The following is a 23,535-nucleotide window of genomic DNA, read 5'->3' as shown; positions in this document are numbered from 1 at the left end:
AATGATCTATAACTCCGCGAAAATTCAGTCAAACAGGCAAACAGACCCACGGGCATAAAGCTTGAGATCGCAGCTTTTAAATGAAGTAATTTATATAAAAAACAAATATTATCAGCTTCTGTAATCTGTATAAAAAGAGAGCGACTCCAGTCGAGCTCATTACGAGCCATTCAAAAGTAATTTGACCACGCCCCGGAGAGCGCGTGCTATTCAAACGCAAATTCTGAGAACCATTTCAGTCTGTGAAACGCCCCCACATCAGCTGTAAACAAAGAGGCATAATATAGCCTACCTTATGGAGAAAAGTTTCCGTGCTGATATGAGGAGCAATATGAGGAGCAGATCCCGCTGAGGAGTGAGGTAGGCTAAGTTATCCTTTCTCAAGTGTTAATGTGGAATAACGTTATGGAATAACGTTAGGCCTATGTAAACAAAAAGATGAATCGCGTTTCTATAATATGAATCGCGTTTCTGTGAGATGAATGAAGGGTACATATTTGTAAAGACTGTTTAGCCTAAATATGAATCGCGTTTCTGTGAGATGAATGAAGGGTACATATTTGTAAAGACTGTTTAGCCTAAATATGAATCGCGTTTCTGTGAGATGAATGAAGGGTACATATTTGTAAAGACTGTTTAGCCTAAATATGAATCGCGCGTCTGTGTGTGAAAGAATAAACTGCTTTGCTATAGCCTACTGAGATGAGTAAAAATCGACTGAAATATGTTGAAATAAAATGGATTTGTATAAGCAACGTATTAAACTGCAAATTAACATTTATAGGCTATGCCCTAATATTTCATAAAAACAACGTTACAGTCAGGCGAAGTATGAAAGACAACATTTTGTTGACTAGATTTGGGTACAGTTTTTACTGTAGAATAGACTGTCACATCAAATAAGCTTTTCTGCTCATATATATATATATATATATAAAAATACTATTTTGTCAAAAATAAAGTCATAGACTAAGATGTTCCAATGTTGGCTATATTCAAACTAATGAATACATATGATAAAATGTAGGCCTATAATCTTTTTTTTTTTTTTACAAAGAAAGAGTACTTTTTTGCAGAAATATTGCTGAAATTGTAATTATTGTTGTAATTGTAACCTTTTTAATAAAATAGCAAAACATATTTACAAGATAGATGTAAGCAAAATCTTAAATGGTCAATATAAGTCTTCTTCAAAATATGTATTTTGTCCTTGCATTGTGGCTCAGTCAGTGTCACACCTGAATGAATGGCTAATTATGCAGAGTCATTATGCAGAGTGGGTGGGACTGGGTAATCTAAGGTGTAAACTACTCCTCCCCCTCGCATATTGGCTTTCCAAGCAAAACCTGTTTTACACCATTTAAATCAATGTATTTTTTTTGTGAACGATAAAGCAAGACTATTTTCACATAATTTTGAACTCGAAGAGACAACATCCATTAGTCAAAAGTCTTGTGGGCACATATTTTGCATGAGTTTTGTGGTCTTATTTCAGCAACTTTCATTTTTATTTTTTTAAATAACCACGCATAAACATTATTCTCTTAAAAATACAAACATCTACATACATGTTGCTCGCATATTATGGTAGGCCTGTTTGTGCTATATAGAGTGAATTTACACCTTTGCCATTAACATGTTTATAAATAACTGAAAAAAGCACAAATGTCAGAGCATGTCAGAACATCTCAAGGGCCCCAAAAACAGCTTGGTCCCCAGAGGGTTAATATCATTAATTCATCTTTGTCTCTAGGATACGTACCAAAAAACTTTAAGCTGGCTATGATTAAACCGCTTGTTAAAAAAACGCAACTTGATCCTACAGAATTAGTCAATTACAGGCCGATCTCGAATCTACCTTTTCTGTCAAAGATATTAGAAAAGGCAGTATCCTCACAACTGTGTTCCTTTCTTGAAAGAAATGATATCTGCGAGAATTTCCAGTCCGGATTCAGACCGTACCATAGTACCGAGACAGCTCTCGTTAGAGTCACAAATGATTTGCTCTTATCATCTGATCGTGGTTGTATCTCGCTATTAGTGTTACTCGATCTTAGTACTGCATTTGACACCATTGACCACAACGTTCTTTTAAATAGATTAGAACATTATGTTGGCATTACGGGAAATGCACTAGCATGGTTTAAATCATACTTATCTGACCGTTATCAGTTTGTAGCAGTAAATGATGAGATGTCTCATCGATCACAAGTTCAGTATGGCGTACCACAAGGCTCAGTACTAGGACCGCTGCTGTTCACTCTGTACATGTTACCATTAGGAGATATCATTAGGAAACATGAAATTAGCTTTCACTGTTATGCTGACGATACTCAGCTGTATATTTCTTCAAAACCTAACGAAACTTATCAATTCACAAAATTAACGGAATGCATAGCGGATATAAAAAATTGGATGGCTCGTAATTTCCTACTTCTTAACTCTGAAAAAACAGAGTTTCTAATTATTGGACAAAAAACTTCCTCACGTAATAACCTAGAATACTGTCTAACACTCGATGGCTGCTCTGTTAAGTCTTCGTCGTCGGTTAGGAACCTGGGTGTGCTCTTTGATACCAATCTTTCATTTGAAAGTCACGTGTCTAGTATCTGTAAAACTGCATTTTTCCATCTTAAAAATATATCTAAATTACACCATATGCTCTCATTGACAAATGCGGAACAATTAGTTCATGCGTTCATGACCTCAAGGCTAGATTATTGTAATGCTCTACTGGGTGGTTGCCCTGCACGCTTAATAAACAAACTACAGCTGGTTCAAAACGCAGCAGCTCGAGTTCTTACCAGAACCAGGAAGTATGACCATATTAGCCCAGTTCTGTCAAAACTGCATTGGCTCCCTATTAAACATCGCATCAATTTTAAAATATTGCTAATTACTTACAAAGCACTAAATGGTTTAGCTCCGCAGTACTTGAGTGAGCTCTTAACGCATTATAGTCCGTCACGTCTATTGCGATCTCAAAATTCCGGCCAGTTACTAATACCTAGAATATCAAAATCGACTGCTGGAGGTAGATCCTTTTCCTATTTAGCACCAAAACTCTGGAACAGTCTTCCTATATGGAGGTATTTTTGGTGCAAAACTACTGAACGCCTGTGACAGTGAAATTTGTAGTTGTAGAGAATAGCCACACATGTGTATCAGTAAATTTGAAGTCACAGAGAGAAATGTTTTAAGAGTTGCAAACTTGTAGACTTTTTTTTATCTTCCACAAACACAACACAACAGTCACACCTTCTCAAATTCTTCATTGCAGGTGCACAAATCCTATTCTACAAATCACAAATTAAGAAACTCATACGCTCACATTTTTGCTACAGTTGCTGCAGTGAATATGGTGCAAAACGCATTTAAACACCTGCATAAAAAAATGTGAAGTCACGGAGAAATTTAGCTCATCTGCACATCAGTATGTGAATTCATCCAATGAGAGTTGCACACTTGTAGAATATTTTCTCACAAATGTCTTGTATATTTTTCTAGCACAAACACAAGTACATAACTACAGCTGCTTGAATCTGCTGCGACGAATCTCAAACACTGTTTTTCGCTTTCAAGTGACAAGTTTCGCGCGCTCTCCCTTTTGCACCAAGTGCACCGTGAAATGTGGGGCAAAAGTGAGTTGTGCATCTGTAGAGGCAGTGGGCGGAGCCTACATGAATATTCATGAGTTTCCCGGGCATGCGCGTGGAACTGCTCATTCTAGTTCACGCTCCTCGTTTCTCAGCAGGTTTATTGGATTATTTCAAAAAAGGTAAATATAGTTTCAGCGCGATCTTAAACTACAGTTGTGTATCGTTTTGTTAAATTCATAATGTTTTTATTAATTCGTCACTGACTGAATGATTGCTGGCATTCACTTTGTGTAGGCCTATATACAGTAGCTACAGCAAACTTCAACTCGTCGTATAAATTGCACCTTGCGAAGCTTTAAAACTGTGGCTTTTACTAATTGTTATCATTTGTTGATTGCAATAAATTAAATAAACCATCATAAATGTATCTGTGGCCTAACACTTTTTAAAATATATATAATATATCCTGGTGTGATCGTTCTTAAATTCTTGTTCGTTTAAATAAGCCAAATCATTTAAGACCAAACTCAAGCATGAATGTGTTGCTTTAATACATACGTACAATTTGGATTAAACAAAATTGTATGGACAAAAGTGGATAATTACATTTGGTACAACTAGGTTACTGTAAATGAGAAATAAAAAACACTTAACATTATTTTACGGAATAAGGGCATGCGCGTGGAACTGCTCATTCTAGTTCACGCTCCTCGTTTCTCAGCAGGTTTAATGGATTATTTAAAAAAAGGTAAATATAGTTTCAGCGCGAACTTAAAATACAATTGTGTATCATTTCATAAAGTTCATAATGTTTTTATTAGTTTGCACGTTTTGTGCATTCGTTATCGTTAATGACTAAATGATTGCTGGCATTCACTTCGGCCTATATAAAGCAGGCCTATATAAAGCACAGCAAACTTCAACTCGTTCATTTCGTTGTGCTTTTCCTCTGTACATTGCAATGCTTTAAACTGTCTTTTGTTATCATTTGTTGAATGTCACTGCAATAAAAAATAAAATAAAAATAAAATTACGTTCCACTTTTACCGTAAAACCAAAAATTCCAGAACACCTGAATGATTACAGCAACACTTATTTCCAACAGAAGAGCAGAATATTCCTAAATACATGAACCATTACCATTTAATTTGTTTATTGCTAAGCTCTTCTGATACCTTTATGAAGCTTTACAACTGTGTCATCTCTGGCTATAATCTCTGGGAAATAACTCCACAACCAAACCATGTCAAAATAAACATTTTGCACCCTACACTGATGTTTCTCTTTGTCATGTTCTTTCTTTGACCTTATGTGTTGCTCTGTGTGCCTGGATGATACACAATGATGACCATTGATACAAATGCATGATCTACTTCTGACTTGAACTCTTGAAAATAAAACCTTTAAACTTTGTTGGATCAATGTTAAAACATGACATTCTGGCATTTAAGATTGGCATGACAAACGTTTGGAATCACTATGATTTAAGAAATGTTATACTTTTATAGCAAGCAAGGTCAATTTCCACACTTCATTAAGCAGCACAACCACTTTCAACTGTGATAATAATCAGAAATGTTTCTTGAGCAGCAAATCAGTATTAGAATGATTTCTGAAGGGTCATGTGACACTGAAATCTAGAGTAAAATGAGCTCTGCCATCACAATTTTTTTTTTTTTTAACATTAAAATAGAAAACAGTTGATAAAAATATTTCACAATATTACTGTTTTTCAGAAATATGTAGTCTTGGTACCTTACCTAAGAACCTTACTAATACCAAACTTTTGAACAGTGTATATATTATTATATCAAAACCAGCACAAACACACCTTGCAATCAAAACATTAAAAATAATATTGTTACATTATTTTGCCAGTATGCTTGTAAATATTTTTTTAGAACATCAAATTGGTGGCTTATTATATTCCGTAAAATAATGTTAAGTGTTTTTTATTTCTCATTTACAGTAACCTAGTTGTATCAAATGTAATTTATCCACTTTTGTCCATACAATTTTGTTTAATCCAAATTGTACGTATGTATTAAAGCAACACATTCATGCTTGAGTTTGGTCTTAAATGATTTGGCTTATTTAAACGAACAAGAATTTAAGAACGATCACACCAGGATATATTATATATATTTTAAAAAGTGTTAGCCCACAGATACATTTATGATGGTTTATTTAATTTATTGCAATCAACAAATGATAACAATTAGTAAAAGCCACAGTTTTAAAGCTTCGCAAGGTGCAATTTATACGACGAGTTGAAGTTTGCTGTAGCTACTGTATATAGGCCTACACAAAGTGAATGCCAGCAATCATTCAGTCAGTGACGAATTAATAAAAACATTATGAATTTAACAAAACGATACACAACTGTAGTTTAAGTTCGCGCTGAAACTATATTTACCTTTTTTGAAATAATCCAATAAACCTGCTGAGAAACGAGGAGCGTGAACTAGAATGAGCAGTTCCACGCGCATGCCCGGGAAACTCATGAATATTCATGTAGGCTCCGCCCACTGCCTCTACAGATGCACAACTCACTTTTGCCCCACATTTCACGGTGCACTTGGTGCAAAAGGGAGAGCGCGCGAAACTTGTCACTTGAAAGCGAAAAACAGTGTGTGAGATTCGTCGCAGCAGATTCAAGCAGCTGTAGTTATGTACTTGTGTTTGTGCTAGAAAAATATACAAGACATTTGTGAGAAAATATTCTACAAGTGTGCAACTCTCATTGGATGAATTCACATACTGATGTGCAGATGAGCTAAATTTCTCCGTGACTTCACATTTTTTTATGCAGGTGTTTAAATGCGTTTTGCACCATATTCACTGCAGCAACTGTAGCAAAAATGTGAGCGTATGAGTTTCTTAATTTGTGATTTGTAGAATAGGATTTGTGCACCTGCAATGAAGAATTTGAGAAGGTGTGACTGTTGTGTTGTGTTTGTGGAAGATAAAAAAAAGTCTACAAGTTTGCAACTCTTAAAACATTTCTCTCTGTGACTTCAAATTTACTGATACACATGTGTGGCTATTCTCTACAACTACAAATTTCACTGTCACAGGTGTTCAGTAGTTTTGCACCAAAAATACCTCCATATTCCTACCATTGTCCGGGAAGCAGACACACTCTGTCAGTTCAAAGCTAGACTAAAAACACATCTCTTTGACCTAGCATTCACATAATACATTATAGACTTCTATAATTTAATGTTAGGCTGCATAGATTAGGTCAGCCGGAACCGGGAACACTTCCCATAACTCCTGATGTACTCGTTACATCATGAGAAGAATGGCATCTACGCTAATTTTAGTGTCTGTGTTTATCCCGAGGTTTTCCTGCAGCCTGCCGGATCCAGGCCGTATCCAGATCTGACGAAGGACCTTCGCCTGGACCGATGACAACGCAGTGCTGAAGTGCCAACTAGTCTCTCCCTATGGAGGATCCCTCTACCACTATACAGATAAGGCGTTGTCGGGAAAATCTGTTTCGCGTTCCTACCCCAAAGCAACAAAATAAAATAAAATTCTTTATAAAAATTTATAAGGAAAGACAAGTACTTTGTTTAGGCTTGGCTTGTAGGGAATTCCAAACCTGCGTATTTTCAAATGCACATAACTATAGAACCCATTCTAAATGCGCATGTGAACGCCATCAGCGTTTCTCACAGGTTCGCGTTTAAAGTCTGTGTAGAGGGAATGGTGTCGTCTTAGCGGCCCCTAATTTAATAACAAATGATCGTTGCGACGGAAGCAAATCAATCAAAACTAACTTAGATGGAAAATAACTTAACTCTGCTATAAAGCCAAAACAATCTCTGTTACCTTAAATTATACGCTTATCTCTGTGAAGCTGCTTTGAAACAATCTACGTTGTTAAAAGCGCTATATAACTGAAGATGAAAAAAAATATATATATATATATATATATATATATATTTCCATAATAGTATTATTGTATAAATATATATTTGCATACCTCAAATGTGTTTGAATATTCCACCAGTATCAGCACTGGGACTGTTCACTGTATTACTCCACTTGTCTGTGTTTGCGCAACTTGCATCATTAAGCCAGTAGGCGGCGACACGTGACTGTCTTTATGAGTGAGCAATTGAATCATTAATTGAACTGATTAGTCCAAAAACATTGATTAATTCAGGAAAGAAACAAGTTGCTGAAACTGATCTTTGATGCTCACACATATTGCTCATATGCCTCTGGACACAAAAGGATTGCATTGGTGTTTGATTGAAATGCAACATCTATGCAAAATAATCATTGAATCATTTCTCATTCCTATTTGGAATTAGTGATTGTGTTTTATCAACAATAAGCATAACATTTCTTCATTTCAATTTTGTAGTGTGGATCATTCATTGCAACATTTAACCTGATTCTCATGTTTATGAATCTGTTTTCTGCTTGACAAATAATTTATGCTACTGTCCACTGACATGCTTTTAAAGCTATTGATATCCAATTTTTTTGTCCTTCAAATTGCACATGTGTAGATCAGGAAAATCAAAGATTTCCCCCGAACCCCCCTAGCAACATCAATTGTGGGACCTCAGTTTTTATAAAATCCTGCGTACGGCCCTGCCTTCATGTTACCATTGTCTTCTGTCTGGCTTTGTTCCCTGTAACTGCTGTTGGTGACCTTCATGTTTCTCAGTCAAGTCTTTGTTTTTTTAGTTTTGTTCACGTTTACTTGAATAAAGCTGCACTTGCGTTCAGTAGTGATGGGAGAAACAAAGCTTTTCAAATCTTTAAAGGGCACCTATTATGCAAAATTCCCTTTTACATGGTGTTTGAACAAAAATGTGTGTTGGCAGTGTGTGAGCAAAACCACCCTAGAATGATAAAAATCCACCCAGTGGTTTTTTTTACAATCTCAATAAATCATAAGCACTGTCTCAGAATGAGCTGTTCTCAGATTCGGCGCAATGTGACATAGAATTGAGCAGGCCCCTCCCACGACTGTTGAGTGACACTTCAATTTGAGCCCAGACCCGCCCTGAGTGAGCTGGACACAGAGTCCGCCATTGTTCGACGCTTGAGCAGCTGTAGACAAGAATGTCTCCTAAGCGATTGAGGTGTGTTGTTGATGGATGTAAGAATGAACATAGCAGTCTTCATTTACTCCCGTTGTTACTCGAGGATGGATCTGTACTGTTCGTGATCCAGCTTACGGTCTCCGGAGCAACAGGCCTAACTTGACTGGACACGGAAGAAATGAAAGTGCGAGCGCACTCTTTATGACAGCTCTTCGAGTCATTTTACGGATATAAGGTTTACCAGTTTATTTAGCACCCACTGAAAAGGTGTGTATATTTGTTTACTGTTAGTTGTAACAAGTGTTTTGTGTACTTCTCTGTGTATGTTGTTGATAATGAAAGGGAGAGAGAGAGAGAGAGAGTTTATGGATAAGACTTTAATGCGCACTTCTTATACTATGTTTATTCACCTCTTACAGAGATTCTCTGGAGTAAAACTAACGCTTCATCTTTTGTGTGATGTACAATAAACTTCACTGAACTCGTCAGTATATTTTGGTCATCATTCGGATGGGTTTTGCAGGCTTGTATTAGTGGATAAAAGCAAATGACAAATAAGCTATAGTGGTTCAGTGGATCTTATTACAGGCAGATACTGATCACAGACTTTTAAAATGCACTTGTTCAATTTTTACAAGTTACAGTATATGCTGCACCAAAATTAGACATTTTACATTTTGTGAAATACAAACATTGAGTTGAAAGCAGTAATGAACATTTCTGATTCTGATGTCACAAAAAACATTGTTCTGCCTCTACAGAAACTGAAATAATTATTGACCCATGATCCAACTTTGTCTTGGCCAAATATTTAAAGTTTGATATCACATTTTAATTGTGTGTTTTTTATTTGCTGTTTAATTGTATTACTTTAAATTGTTGTGGCTCTGTGTGACTGCTCTGACTCAAACAAGTGAGGAAATATTATCATCAACTAACATTACTACTAAAAGTAAAGTAATATTATAAATAAATGAGCAATACTCACGTCAGTGTGTTGAGTTGACAGTGTTTATCCTGCAGTAGAGCAGCAATCTGATTCACTCGTGTGTCTCCTAGTTTATGTTCATTCAGATTCAGCTCTTTCTGGAGAAACGGGTTTTTACCCACAACTCTATTCACATACTGACAGGCTTCCTCTGCAGCAGGACTCAGAAACCTGCAGAAGAGTCAATTCAGTTCAACTAAATGTCTGTTGCATTACAAAAACGATTGATATGATAAAAAAAAAAAATCTTAGATATAATCTTAGATATAATTCTTAGAATTCTTAATATGAATTTAAAAGAAACGAGAGCGACACTCAGTCCTAAAGCAAACTCATAAGAACAGAAACGTCTCACAGAGCAGAAGGGCAAAAGCTCACTAGATCATGGTTTTCAGTATGAATACAGAGTGTGAAATTAAGATCTTTCTGGCTTTTAAGCAGGAGAAGTGAGAAACGTCAGCACTGAGAAAACTGGCTTGTGAAACTGCATGTTTGTGAACATCTGGAGACTCATAGACCTGCTATAGAGAGATGCAGTGAATCTGGGCTTGATGGAAAACTATTGTGTTCAGAAAACTATTTCACTAAAAGTTTATCTATAATTTTGATGAGAAGTGTGCACAAAAATAAAATTGTGCATTTCAATTATCAAGGTATACTCCAGAATAGCAGCCCATATACTGACCCATAATGTCTATTTGACCTTTAGCTCGTATCACAACTAAACTGTGTTGACGTTTATCATCATCATGACAGAACCTGCAGCATCTGATCTGATCTTGATCATTTTTATGCAGCTAATTGTCAAGCTAAAATAATATATCAGTTATGAATATTTAGCCTCCATATAACTAATTTAGTTCATTATTTGATCCCGTCTCACCTCAGTGTCTTCAGTTGACAGTCTGGATCCTGTAGTAAATCATTGAGCTTCTTCATTCCTGATTGTCCAGGATCATTTCCTGTGAGATCCAGCTCTATCAGGTGTGAAGGGTTTGATCTCAGAGCTGAAGCCAGAGCTTTATAACCTTCTTCTGTCACACTGCAGTTAGAGAGTCTAGAACAGGAATGAAAGCATTCAGCTGATTAATCAGTTAAATCCCGAACAATGTAAATCCTTAAACTTAAATTTTATTTTGTTCTTTGTACAAATGCATTGAAATGTAGATGCAAAAACTGACAACTGAATATGGAGGCAAACAAAAGGCACAGAAATCTTTAATATGTTAGACATCAACATCACTTTCGAGATTACAGTTTATCTGTCCAAATGGGGGTTCTTTCCGCATGGCAAAGTAATTTAATTCCATTAAAGCTTTTATCTGACTCCATTTTATATCTGACTCCATTTTCAGTTAGATTGCCAATTGGTTATTGGTCAATTATATAATAGTTTAACAATACATTTGATTGTTCTATTTAACTCTTTACTTATATTTTACCCATTCATATTAGGAAGCTATGTCGCTCAGAGGTCCTCACGCCTTGTTTAACCCCCTGGGGTCGACTATCGCGCTGGCGCAATAGGCTTGCTTTTTTTCTTATCAGTACAAAAGAGATTCTAAATACTCTGTTCACTTTGATTTTGCATACAAGTTTCATACATCACTCGATCATGTTAAGTGTGTATTTTTTAGTGTATACTCACAATAAAAACAAAATGTTGTGCTTTTTGCCAAATAAAGAAAAATAAACTTCACTGACAGAGAGAAGGCAGAACTCGCATCATGCGAGTTCTGCCTTCTCTCTGTCAGTGAAGTCCATTCTGAAACGCGTCCGAAAATGAACTGTAACTCAGCGAATACTCAGTCAAACAGGCATACAGACACACAGGCATGAAGCTTGAATTCTCTTCTTTTAAATGAAGTAATTTTTATAAAAAACAAATATTCTCAGTTTATGTAATATGTATGAAAAGAGAGAGATGTCAGTCGTTCTCAGCTCATTATGTTTTAATGTGACCCCGCCCACGGAGAGCGCGTGCTGTTCAAACGCAAATGATCTGAGGCAATCCATGCAAACCTGTGAACGCCCACAATCAGCTGGATAACACACACTGCGAGTTCACTTTCAGACTCATGTATTTCACGACGCTGTGAGGAATAATATTATCTTAATAATAATCCTGGAAAATTTACCTCAGAAGTGCTGGAAGTTTCATTTCGCGCAAAAAGACTGTTTAAATATGAATCGCGTTTCTGTGTGTGAATGAATGAACAGCTTTTACCAAACTCTATTGCTATACTGAGATGAGTAAAAATCGACTACAAAAATAAGCTTATAATGTTGCCAATAATGAAAGGCTCATTATGCAGGCCATTATCTTCTCAGGTGTGAACTACTAATTATTTATGATGGTGTTGGATCATTCACGCCCACTCGAATATTGCCTTTCCAAACAAAAAGTGGCGACAAAATGTATTATTCAGAAGTCTTGTGGACACATATTTAGTATGTGTTTTGTGGCCTTATTTCAGAAACATTAATTTTTAGTTTTTTCAATAACCATGCATAAACATTATTCTCTCAAAAATACAAACATGTACATACATGTTGCTCACATATTATGGTAGCCCTGTTTGTGCTAAATAGAGTGTCATTATACCTTTGCCATTAATATGTTTATAAGCAACTGAAAAAAGCACAAATGTCAGGGCATGTCAGAACATCTCAAGGACCCCAAAAACACCTTAGACCCCAGAGGGTTAACGTGGGTCTCACGATCACAATCTCGCCAGCTTCGGTCACTAAACAGAGGTAATTGCTATATACCTGTAAGGATGGATTTCTACTAAGACTGGATTCAAGAATTTGAACCTGCAATAAAACAATAAAACTCACTAATCTGAAGAAGAGATCTATGGGACAGAGAACACAACACAACTGGCCCAATCTCATCTCTTCCCCACATGCTGAGTGTTCCTGACTCTGCACACCATCTTCTCCCTACAGGTCTCATTCAGTCATCCAAATCTCACGAACCTACTGTCTCCAGCTGTTTTATGTGAGGGCAAAACAAATACTTCTGGTGCGAATGGTAAAGGAGTTTCATTCCCGCAGCAGCAGAACAGTCAGAAAAAAAAGAAAACAATGCCTGTTCTTCTGATGTGGGAGATGCCCCAATAAAGATTGTTGATAACCATTTATCTTCATCCAACAAACTCAGGCGTGACCACTTGGGGCATGAGAAAGGGTTCAACGAAAGCTGAATAAATATTTGGGTGCTAGATGTTTATTGTTCTTTTGTTCTACTTGGGTATTTAAATGGAATTGGCAAACCACTCAAGGAAGCATCTGTAAACAGAACTTCCCACACTGTGGCTATGTGTCTCTATTGCCAGGTATGCTGACTCTTTTAAACTATTTTTGATACTGCATTTTGAATTATGTTTGTATTTTATGCTGATCAGTTATGCATTGTGTATTCTGTTTAATCCATTTAATTGATGCTTAATGTCAAAATAAATGTTACATCTTGATTTATTCTGAAGTATTCTGAAATCATTATTTTAATGGATTATAAGGAGGCTGATGCTACCGCAAATCTTAGTTAAGGTAGGTCAAACTAAAGGCGCATGTATGAACGGAGCAGTAGGCACGTCATCTGAAGACCTTTTGATTTTTGTCTATCACTGATTTAGCAAGTTGTATGGAAATGGCTAAAATAAACTACACTTTTTTGTACGAGTGAGCAGTAGGCAACCGACTTAAAAGGTATTAGCAAACCCTACATCCACTGACTAAAATCAGAATTAGCAAGTTTGTGACGGTGAGAAACACGATCCGGCAGACATGATCTCTATGCGGCATTGGGTCCATAATGAATTAATAACTGAAAGTATGGAATGTCAAGAATAATCAAAGATCTAAATTAAATCACAATTCATCTTTTGATCAGCTGTTAAGATAGAAAATCAGTAAAAATTAAAGAGTAATTTAAATTTGGAGTCAGATTAAATTATTTATGGAGTCAGAATTAAAATTAGAAATCAACTGTTTAATAAATTAAACTGATTTTTCCAGAAGCACCCGAAAAGTCATACACGCTGAATTTCCTTCGACCACGACACCGGATACCGTTTTTGGGCCAGTGGGTGGAGTTTACATACCTGAGATTGGTCGCATTCACGCTTACACAATCAAAGATACTTTGGTATAGCCCCCGTGATTGCATACACTTGAAATTAAAGTAACGTTTACTTCAGTAGAGGTATGGCCAACTACAGATGTAAGTCAACCAACTTTATTTGTCTGGTTTCCCACGTACACTTATCTAAAGTAACATTAAATTAAAACAGAGGTAAGACACACCCAGATTTAGGTTGGTCAAGCAGCACTTTTGCTGCCCTAAACGGAAATTCACTTCTTGTCTTTGCAAAACATGTAGACATGAATTAGCGCCAAAATATTAGTCGTCACTAATCTGACGCAAAACTTGCGGCAGCATACGAATCCCTTTAATCTACTTGGGAAAACAATTTCTTAGTCAGTCGGAATAAAATCAAATGTAACAATTTATTATGTCAGGTAAATGTATCATATTCCAATTACATAATCAGTTCAAAGGTACTAAATACAAAACATCAAATGCTCTGGAATAAAGAGAGAAGATGCGAACCTGACATTATAAAATACATGATGTGGAGTGCCTGCATACACTCTGCATCACAGGCTCATTTGAGTTACAAATCGCCACAAGCCTTCTTCAGCATCTCCCTAAATACTCAGACCAAGGCAGAAACCTCTTTTCAAATGTAAACATGAGTTCACAGTGGGAATTTGCATTAATCACCATCCCAGACTTACTGGAGACAGAAGTTGAGGGAATGATGTGTAAATTGGGAGGTAATCAACTCAAGTGTGATCTCGAATGGGGATGGTAATATAGCAAGAGAGTTCAAATGTTAATTTCCATTGTTTTCTCAGAGATTTGCCCTCTCTTCCAGTTCTTCTAGTTTATCCAGTCTTACAACTGTACAGGTATGAAAGTCTTTGATCTGAATGATCCACAAGTAACCTGAAAATGGTCAGAAAATTAGAAAATCTAAGTTTGGGAATGGCCTAATTAAAGTCCAGACTTCAACTCCATTGAAATGCTGTGGAAGTACGTGAAACACAGCTCATGCTGGAAAGTCTACAAATGTCACTGAGCTAAAGCAGCTTTGTAAGGAGGAGTGGGACAAATAGACCAAAATACCTTCACAGTGGTGTAAAACACTCATAAACTAGAGGAAGTGTTTAGTCAAGACTAGCTGCAAAGCTGAAAGCAGAATCAAAGATACACAGCTCCCTCAAAAGCACTAAAATACATTAATCCTGTCACATAAAATATTAAGAGAAGTGAGTTCTACCAGATATCGCCCTCCATTCTGTGGCAGATTTACCATCTCTAACAGAATAATCTGAATTCTGACTCAACACTAGGTATGCAAGTAATGATTACATCACTAAAGTATAAATTACTATAAACAAAAACAGCACAATTTAAGTGTTAACTTATAATAAGTAGACATATATAGAAAATACTCTATCCACTAAATATTATAATCCCTTGAAAATTAGCCCATGATTTACTCACCCTCAAGTCATACTAGGTGTATATGACATTCTACTTTCAGACGAATACAATCGGAATTATATATAAAAAAAATTGTCCTGGCTCTTCCAAGCTTTATAATATCAGGGAATGGCTGTATATTTTTCCAGTCCATCAAAGTATGAAAAACTCGATGAAAAGACACAACAACAACAAAATAGCACAATGACAGGATTGATATGGTATACCCACGTTGTAACAAATAAATAAAAGATCTTTGAATTTTTCACAAAAGTTCTCTCGCATCGTCCTGTCAGTCATCGCACCTCACTCTAGTCATGTGACTCCTGTGGCTCAACTTACCTCAGTATCTCCAATTTACACGTTATATTCTTCAGTCCAGTGCAGAGCAGCTTCACTCCTGAATCCTGCAGATTATTATTGTTCATGTTCAGCTCTTTCAGATTGGTATCTGATCCAAGAACTGCAGCCAGAGCTGAACAGCTTTTGTCTGTTAAGTTACAATCATTTAACCTACAATAAGTCACAACACAGAATTAGATGGAACACATACAATACATTTTCTATATACAAATATTAAATACATTTTTCATTTATTTTATTACATAAACAGCACATACAGCAAAGAGGCTGAGTTAAACTAGCATTCATCTTCAAAATGTTTTTATTCAGTGACAAATAACGTAGATCAAATTAAGCATGTTTGAAAAAATATTTGTGTACAGCTTTTTATAGCTATAGGATTTTTTCTCTATTTATGTCACCTGATGGAGTTTAGGTTCTTGCCACTGTTGCCTCTGTCTTGCTTAGTTGGGGACACTTAATATTCAACAATATTTTTGACTTGACTGCACCGGCACCATTATATGAGACAGTTCACACTTTTATGGCAAGTTAACACTAGAAGTGCCAGAATTCCATAACTACTAGAACTGCCGCAAGCGGTCATTTTGACTGCTATATTCCAAACTCTATATCTTTAATGATAAATACCCAATTGAGAGATTAATGCATTTATTGTATTAATATGTCTTTTAAAAACAAAACACCAAACTGTACATTTAAACAAGTTTAATTATACATTTATAAATAAATAATCCGTAGATGTCCTGAACAAAATGACGGAGTAGCCTATGTTTTCATGTTTACACTGTTCGATCGCGCCCGCGCCCACCGACACACAGACACACACACACACACACACACACCAACCATATTCCAGCATTGCAATCTTGGCATTGCAGCCTGTTCATTATAGCCACAATAAAATATAATAATAAAATAGTCAGCCTAACATATAAAAATGTCACTGCTCTGTTTGTAGCCTAGTACAATTCGTACCATTTTGCGCATGTGAAGAGGATGATTTTTTCCGTCGATATTGGAACGTGAGTGAAGTACAAAGCCTATAATAAAGAATAGTTTACCATCCAAATACATTGCAAATGTTGAAACATTTTGATTCTAATTAGAAAGTTACGTGAGCCTAACGCCGCTTACTTTCACTTTCGCTTATAAAGTATTTCATTTTGGCTTGTTTATAGTTATTTTTTCATTCTTGTTCTGTGCTGAATATCATTACATTTAAATGATTTGTTGTTGAATATGCTTAGTGTATTTTTAACCACATTTTATTGTTGTGTATATTGGTATAGCCTATAATAATACCGCGAAATTCCGTGCGGTCAATATGACCGTCTATGGCCGAAATAGGTAAATATGTTCATTTGGTTTTTTTTGCCTTATGTGTAATTTATATGAAAAACATTTTAAATGTTGCTATTTTCCCGGCGGGATAAATGACTCTTGCGCCCGGCGCAAATCTAAAAGAGGTTGGTCTGAAGTAGCTTCATTATTCATAGGTGTGGTTTGGGCGTAAAGTGAAATAAACCAATCAGAGCGTCATCTCACATTCCCTTTAAGAGCAGACGCGCTTTTTCCATAGCGGATTGCTATTGTAACGGCAGATTTGCCAGGCGCGCGCCAGGAGCGGTTCACAGCCGAGGAGAGGAACGCTCTCGTCATGGCCGTAAAAGAGAGAGAAGTTACATTGAAATGGAGAAACCCACCCAAATTAACTTCGGTTATACAGGCGTATGACAATTTGGGTAAATGTGTAAGCTAGATGTATGCTTTTATAATAAATTGTCTGTCTATCTATCTATCTATCGTAATAATGTATGATTTGCAAAAATGAAAACTGCTGCTTCTGTGTAGATGAGAGAATCAAAGTGCGCGTTGTGCACACGCTACATTGATTATGGCCAAGCATGCGCCCTTAAAATAGCATATGAATTACATGCGCAACACGCCACTGACTTCAAACTATTTTTTCCTGGTTAGTGGCGCAATTGTTTTCTAAACCTGCAAAATAGCATGAAGGAACGTTTGCGCCGGAACAGGCCTCCTCTTTGCGCTGAACCTCCCCCGGGAGCGCAAGTGTATTTCCTAACTTACCGACGTGCGTCTGTGGAGGGAAAAGTCCGCTTTGCGTGGGTGCAAAATAGGAATGATACATGCGTCGGTGTACAAAGTCAATTGCGCTGGGTGCAAGATAGGGCCCCTAGTGTTAAAGGCCTTTCACTATAATTCTAAAAATGCCTCCATTCACATGTACATGTCTTTTTGACATAAAATCTTCAATGATTTAAGTTAAGCTAAGATTACTTAAAACTAAGAACCTAAGAAATTTTATTTTGTTTTTAATATTTCAAGATTAAGGTCAATCGATGGCTGATGCCGATATCTTAGAGAGCAGGGTGGCCAATGGCTGATATATCATTAATTTAAAGATAGTAAAAAAGCATCCATAACAATTGCTGAAATTAAATTTATAGTTATTTTACTTAATTACTAAATTAGAAAAATATATTTAAAAATAATTATATGAAAAAAAGAGATTTTGAACGATAAAAAATTTAAACTTTTTTTGTAGAAAAAACATCTTAAAATTTGTACATCAAATATGATACAACAGGCTTTTGATAAATGTTTATTTGTAAATCTCTCGATCTACATACTGTATTACATTATTATTACATTATTCTACAGAACTATTTATAGAAATAAGCATTTAAAATATCTAATTACTGGGAGAACTAATATATGTGTGGTAATATATATGTACTTTAAGTAGGTTGTATTATAAAAATGTTTTATGCTATAACCTTTTAGAATTTCATCTTACTTTTTGGCAATATATATATAACAGCTGTACAAAATCAGTATACATATATCTATAAGTCATACATGTCTGGTGTATCATATGATACAAAACAAACATGCAAACATTTTTACATGTTTTTTTTATATTTTGTCTTTAGTTTTGATAAACTGTCTCCACACACACACACACTTTACAGGTATAGGCTCATGTTTATGATGGGGAATCACTATAGAGTAATGTAGATAAATGCATTTTTCAGATGAGAGCTAAACATGACAAAATATATTAAAAGACTTCCAGGGCTCTTCTGGAGGTTTTGATGACTGCCAATAATCTAATGAGACACTCGTCTGATTTCTTGAATTTCTGAAGCTCAAACTCCTCCAGCTCTTCCTCTGATGTCAACAACACAAAGGCTAAAGCAGACCACTGGGCAGGTGAAAGGTCACCAGATGAGAGACTTCCTTTGCTAAGGTGGGTCTGAATCTCTTTCACCAGAGTTTGGTCGTTCAGTTCATTCAGACAGTAGAACAGATTGATGGATCTCTCTGCAGGAAGATTATCTTCTAGTTTCTGCTTGATGTACTGAACTATTTCCTTGTTGCTCTGGTCATTGCCGTCTTGCTGTGTCAACAGACCTCGTAAGAGTCGTCGATTGGACTGGAGTGACAGACCGAGGAGGAAGCGAAGGAAAAGGTCCAGGTGTCCATTGTCACTCTCGAGTGCCTTGTCCACTGCAGTCTTGAGAAAATCAATCATGGTTTCATTTCTGTTTTCCTGTTCTGTAGACTCATGATCAAACACACTTGTCTTGTTGATGTCTAGAAATAGATGTGCATAAAGGGCTGCAATAAACTCTTGAATGCTCAAGTGAACAAAGCAGTACATGGTACCAAGAACGATCCCTGTTTCCTCCTTAAAGATCTGGGTACACATGCCTGAGTACACTGATGCCTTATAGACGTCAATACCACAGGCTTCCAGGTCTGTGTCATAGAAGATCAGGTTGCTTCTTTCCAGCTGTTGAAATGCCAGTTTCCCCAGTGAAAGGATGGCATCTTTATCCCAAGAAACATCTGGTGTGTATTCTCCATCATACTTTCGGCGGCTCTGCTGGATCTGAAAGCGGAGAAAGTGTGTGTACATTTGTGTCAGAGTCTTGGGAGTGTCTTCAGTGTTTGATTCCTGCAGTGTTTTAGAGATCTCATCAGCCTGAGTGTTTTTCACATCATTATTTATTTTCTCCTCCTGAATGTTCTGGAGAACAGTGGCTGAAATCCAGCAGAATACTGGGATGTGGCACATGATAAAGAGACTCTTTGATTGTTTAATGTGATCTAGGATTGTGTTGGCTTGAATATCATCCTTGAATCTTTTTTTGAAGTACTCTTGCTTTTGTGCGTCACTGAATCCTCGTATCTCTGTCAGCCGGTCGATACAGTCAGGAGGAATCTTACTGGCAGCTGCTGGTCTTGTGGTGATCCAAATGAGAGCAGAAGGAAGCAGATTTCCCTTCATGAGGTTCGTTAGGAGAACATCCAGAGAGGCTGGTGAAGACACATCACGCCACGTCTCATTACTGTCAAACTTCAGAGGAAGGCGACATTCGTCCAGTCCATCAAGGATGAACAGCACTTTGAACTGATTCCTTCTTGTAAGGTTCAGTCCTTTTGTCTCTGTGAAAAATTGAGTTATAAGGTCCATCAAACTTAGTTTTTCTTTCTCCTTTAAGTTCATCTCTCTGAATGGAAGAGGAAATATGAAGCTGATATCTTGATTTTCTTTTCCTTCAGCCCAGTCCAGAACAAACTTTTGCACAGAGACTGATTTCCCGATGCCAGCGACTCCTTTTGTCAGTACAGTTCGGATCTCCTCGTCTTGTTCAGGTGCTTCAAACAAATTTGTGCATTTAACCTGTATCTCTTGTGCTTCATGACGCCTGGAAGCAACTTCAATCTGTCTCACCTCATGTTCAGTATTGACCTGTTCACTGCCGCCCTGAGTGATATAGAGATCTGTGTAGATGTTATTCAGAAGTGTGGAGTCTCCTTGCTTCGCAACTCCTTCAAATACACATTTATACTTCTTCTTTAGGCCACATTTCAGCTGAGGAATGAGGAACAGCTCATCTAAACACAGGAACAGAAAGAGATAGTTTTAGTCCTAATTTTCTCTCCTACATTTATAAGAGACAATCAGACAGATGATCATGAGTCTCTCACCTTCTAGAGCATCAGCAGCTTCATCTTGCTTCATCTCTCTCAGGTAATGTAGTGTGAGATCGAGAGCTGCTGATTTGATACTGGATCTGTTCTCAATAAAGTCCTTCACAAAGTGTTGTGTGTTCTCTTTTTGTAATATTTTCTTTAACTTCTCCAGCTCATTCTTCAGAAATGTGATTATTTTGCTCTCAAGATCCTACAAACAAAAGTAAGAGAAAAAGAATAACAGAATTTAAGCCAAATTGTACATCTACATTTGGTCAACACTATTTATTCAATAACTATAATACAAGTACATAAAAAATCCAGTTAAAAGACTAACATGCTAACCAAGTTGAGCTAAAATGTGTTTAAAAGGAAAAAATAAGTGATCAAGAAAAATTTTATTACATTTCTTTGTTCAATAACATATTTGTTTGTTAGAAATATTAAACATTTATAAAAATGTGTTTTCCTACCTGGAAGATCCCTAGAAGATTGTCTTTGAAATTCTCGTGGTTCCTGTGAGTCTGAACGTCTGAGTCTAATGTCTCATATTGAAGCCTGTAATCAAATTAGTAAAATAAAATACTAACTGATATTTTACAGAAAGAGAAATAAGCATTAGCTGTGAATACTCTGACAAATATTTGATCTAAACATGTTTCATGATTGGTGTTCACTGATTCAACTTTTAAACAGTCAAAGTGTGACAAAAAATTAGTAACACAAAATACCTTTTATTAGATGATGGTGTTTTCTCACTGAAGTCTGGTGGATCACCTTTAGACCAGTCACTCTTCAGAGACACAGAGCTGGACACACGTGAGCCTGATCTTACACTGATGACACAAAGAACAGAGAGAGAGAAAACACTTTAGGAAAGGAGGATCAACTGTGTCTGAAACACATCTGTGTCTTTATCTAATCCTCCACAGAAATACACAGACTCACATAATCAACAGTTTTATAGTTAATGATCATTTTATTTACTGGCTCACATTAGTTTAACAATTTCTTTAATATACATGAGTGAAATTAAATATGTTGAGAATTATAATTTAAGAGAACATGTCAAGTTTTTGTTTATTGACAGAAATAGAGAGCAGAAATGTCTGTATGACACAGTTTTGTTAGCAAACTTGAATTAAATTAAGTGTATAGTTGTTTTCTAATGTCTATTAATAATTTTATGATCTAAAAACTAAAGTCATTTATTTGGATTAATTCAGTCTAGAATGTTATTAAATTATTAACTGTGATATTTTCTATAGAGCAAACAGGGCTTTATAGACAATGTCAGTGTTAATTTAAGAAGCTCAAAAGTGAAGTTGTTCAAAGCATTTGCAAATATAAAACAATGCTTAAAGTTTTGTTATTGACAGGGAAACACAAAGTCCAGTCGAGTTTAAACTGATGAAAACAGACGCAGTCTTACCTGTGTTTCTCTGAGAGACTCATCTGAGAGAGAGAGTCCTTTCCTCTTTCCTCTGTCATACTGCAGCTAAACTGACACTGAAAACTGATCAGCACTGGTTTCTGAAAACACTCAATCCTTCAGCATCACCTGGAAATGACACCATTTTACACAGATTAAGAACATCTTATTTAAGACAATAATGAAGAATGCTGAGTTATCATCAACAACAGCAACAACAGCAGAAACAATGTATAAAATAAGTGAGTTACAGACAAATATATTGCCATGTAAAATAACTGAATGGTCTTAATAATTTCTGATTGTTTAATGAGTTTAACTGACTCTAAATATGAATTCATTGGGGAACAGAAATGTACACTGTGCTGGGAAAACTGAACCCAATTTGTTATATTCTCTATTACAGGATAATATCATTTTACAATCATATTTACCCAATCTTTATTAATTGTTTAATTGTTTGTCATTTAATCATTACTTCAAGTTCACAATGGTGGTTGATTTCATTACTTTCAAATGATCCTAAAACAACTGATTACGTAAAAGTAACCAGAATTATTATAGACATACTGTATAACTACTAATCATAATTGCTATATATGAACTGAAATATTCAGTTTAATAACAGCAGATTGTTGTTCATTGACGTTAGGCTTCATCTGTCTGTCTACTGTAAATGTCTGCTTCAAAAATACTTTCGATTTCACATCAGAAAAACAACAACAGCCTAAAACGAGGAAATGGGAGAAAGTTTTCAAAAACATATTTGTTCTCAATAACCCTTTCTCAATAAAACTTTTTGTGTTTTAACTTCAAAAGGTTGTCATTTCTGGCAGATTCTTCGTCTGTTCGGAGTAGCAGAAGAACAGCCTTCTGTAACTTCACATTTAAATCACGCTTAATATACAATATGAAGTTCCTAATAATTACAAATGACTTTAATGTAGAATGTATTAAACTTACTTGCAGTCTTGTCCACTAAGAAGTGAAGTATTTTAAACTCCGTAGCGCTTGTTGTCAGTCCGCGCGCGTCGTTCTCAGAATCTCTTCCTGGTCTCGATGGATTGTGGATTAAACACATAAATGGTGTTATTAGTGAGCAACAGGTTTAGGTGTCAACAGGTGTTGTTACTTTCGTTTTCCTCTTCTTCGTGTGTTTTACAGGAGGGTTTGGAACAGCTGAACAGTTGCACACCGACACCTACTGCACTGGAGCGGGATATTATAGCATATCTCTAAATCCTGTTTAAAACCTCTTAAATAGACATTTCAACAGTGCATCTGTTATATTCCCTGTTTCTGGACTATTATTTAAGATGCTGGATATTGTAAATGGCTGACATCCTGAGGTTTGTATTTATTATCCAATCCTTTTGTTCTGTATTAGGACACACATGATTCATGATTCAGAAATAGAGCTGGGCGATATGGCCCAAAATATCATCATAATTTGTTTGTTCACAATTAAACTCCACAGAGTAAGCTACTTTTTAATTTAGGGCCCAACTGTACAAATG

At 36.1% G+C, this 23,535-nt stretch overlaps 1 protein-coding gene across 1 annotated transcript in view; it reads right to left on the bottom strand.

Annotated features, from left to right (window-relative positions):
- Window positions 1-23,166, bottom strand: part of LOC311291359 (uncharacterized protein) — a 796,365-nt gene extending 773,199 nt beyond the window's left edge. The window contains exons 1-9 of the mRNA XM_084410352.1: window positions 22,982-23,166; window positions 22,019-22,147; window positions 21,318-21,422; window positions 21,060-21,144; window positions 20,602-20,797; window positions 18,678-20,508; window positions 15,556-15,726; window positions 10,540-10,713; window positions 9,657-9,827 (exon numbers count right to left, since the gene is read on the bottom strand). Coding sequence (XP_084266478.1) covers window positions 9,657-9,827; window positions 10,540-10,713; window positions 15,556-15,726; window positions 18,678-20,508; window positions 20,602-20,797; window positions 21,060-21,144; window positions 21,318-21,422; window positions 22,019-22,077 — 2,792 coding nt within the window. The 5' untranslated portion in view covers window positions 22,078-22,147; window positions 22,982-23,166. The remainder of the gene's footprint in view (window positions 1-9,656; window positions 9,828-10,539; window positions 10,714-15,555; window positions 15,727-18,677; window positions 20,509-20,601; window positions 20,798-21,059; window positions 21,145-21,317; window positions 21,423-22,018; window positions 22,148-22,981) is intronic.
- Between the last annotated feature and the right edge of the window lie 369 nt (window positions 23,167-23,535).

Source organism: Rutilus rutilus, assembly GCF_951802725.1.
Source record: "Rutilus rutilus genome assembly, chromosome: 6".
Taxonomy (NCBI): Eukaryota; Metazoa; Chordata; class Actinopteri; order Cypriniformes; family Leuciscidae; genus Rutilus; species Rutilus rutilus.
This window is presented reverse-complemented; position numbering and strand designations above follow the sequence as displayed.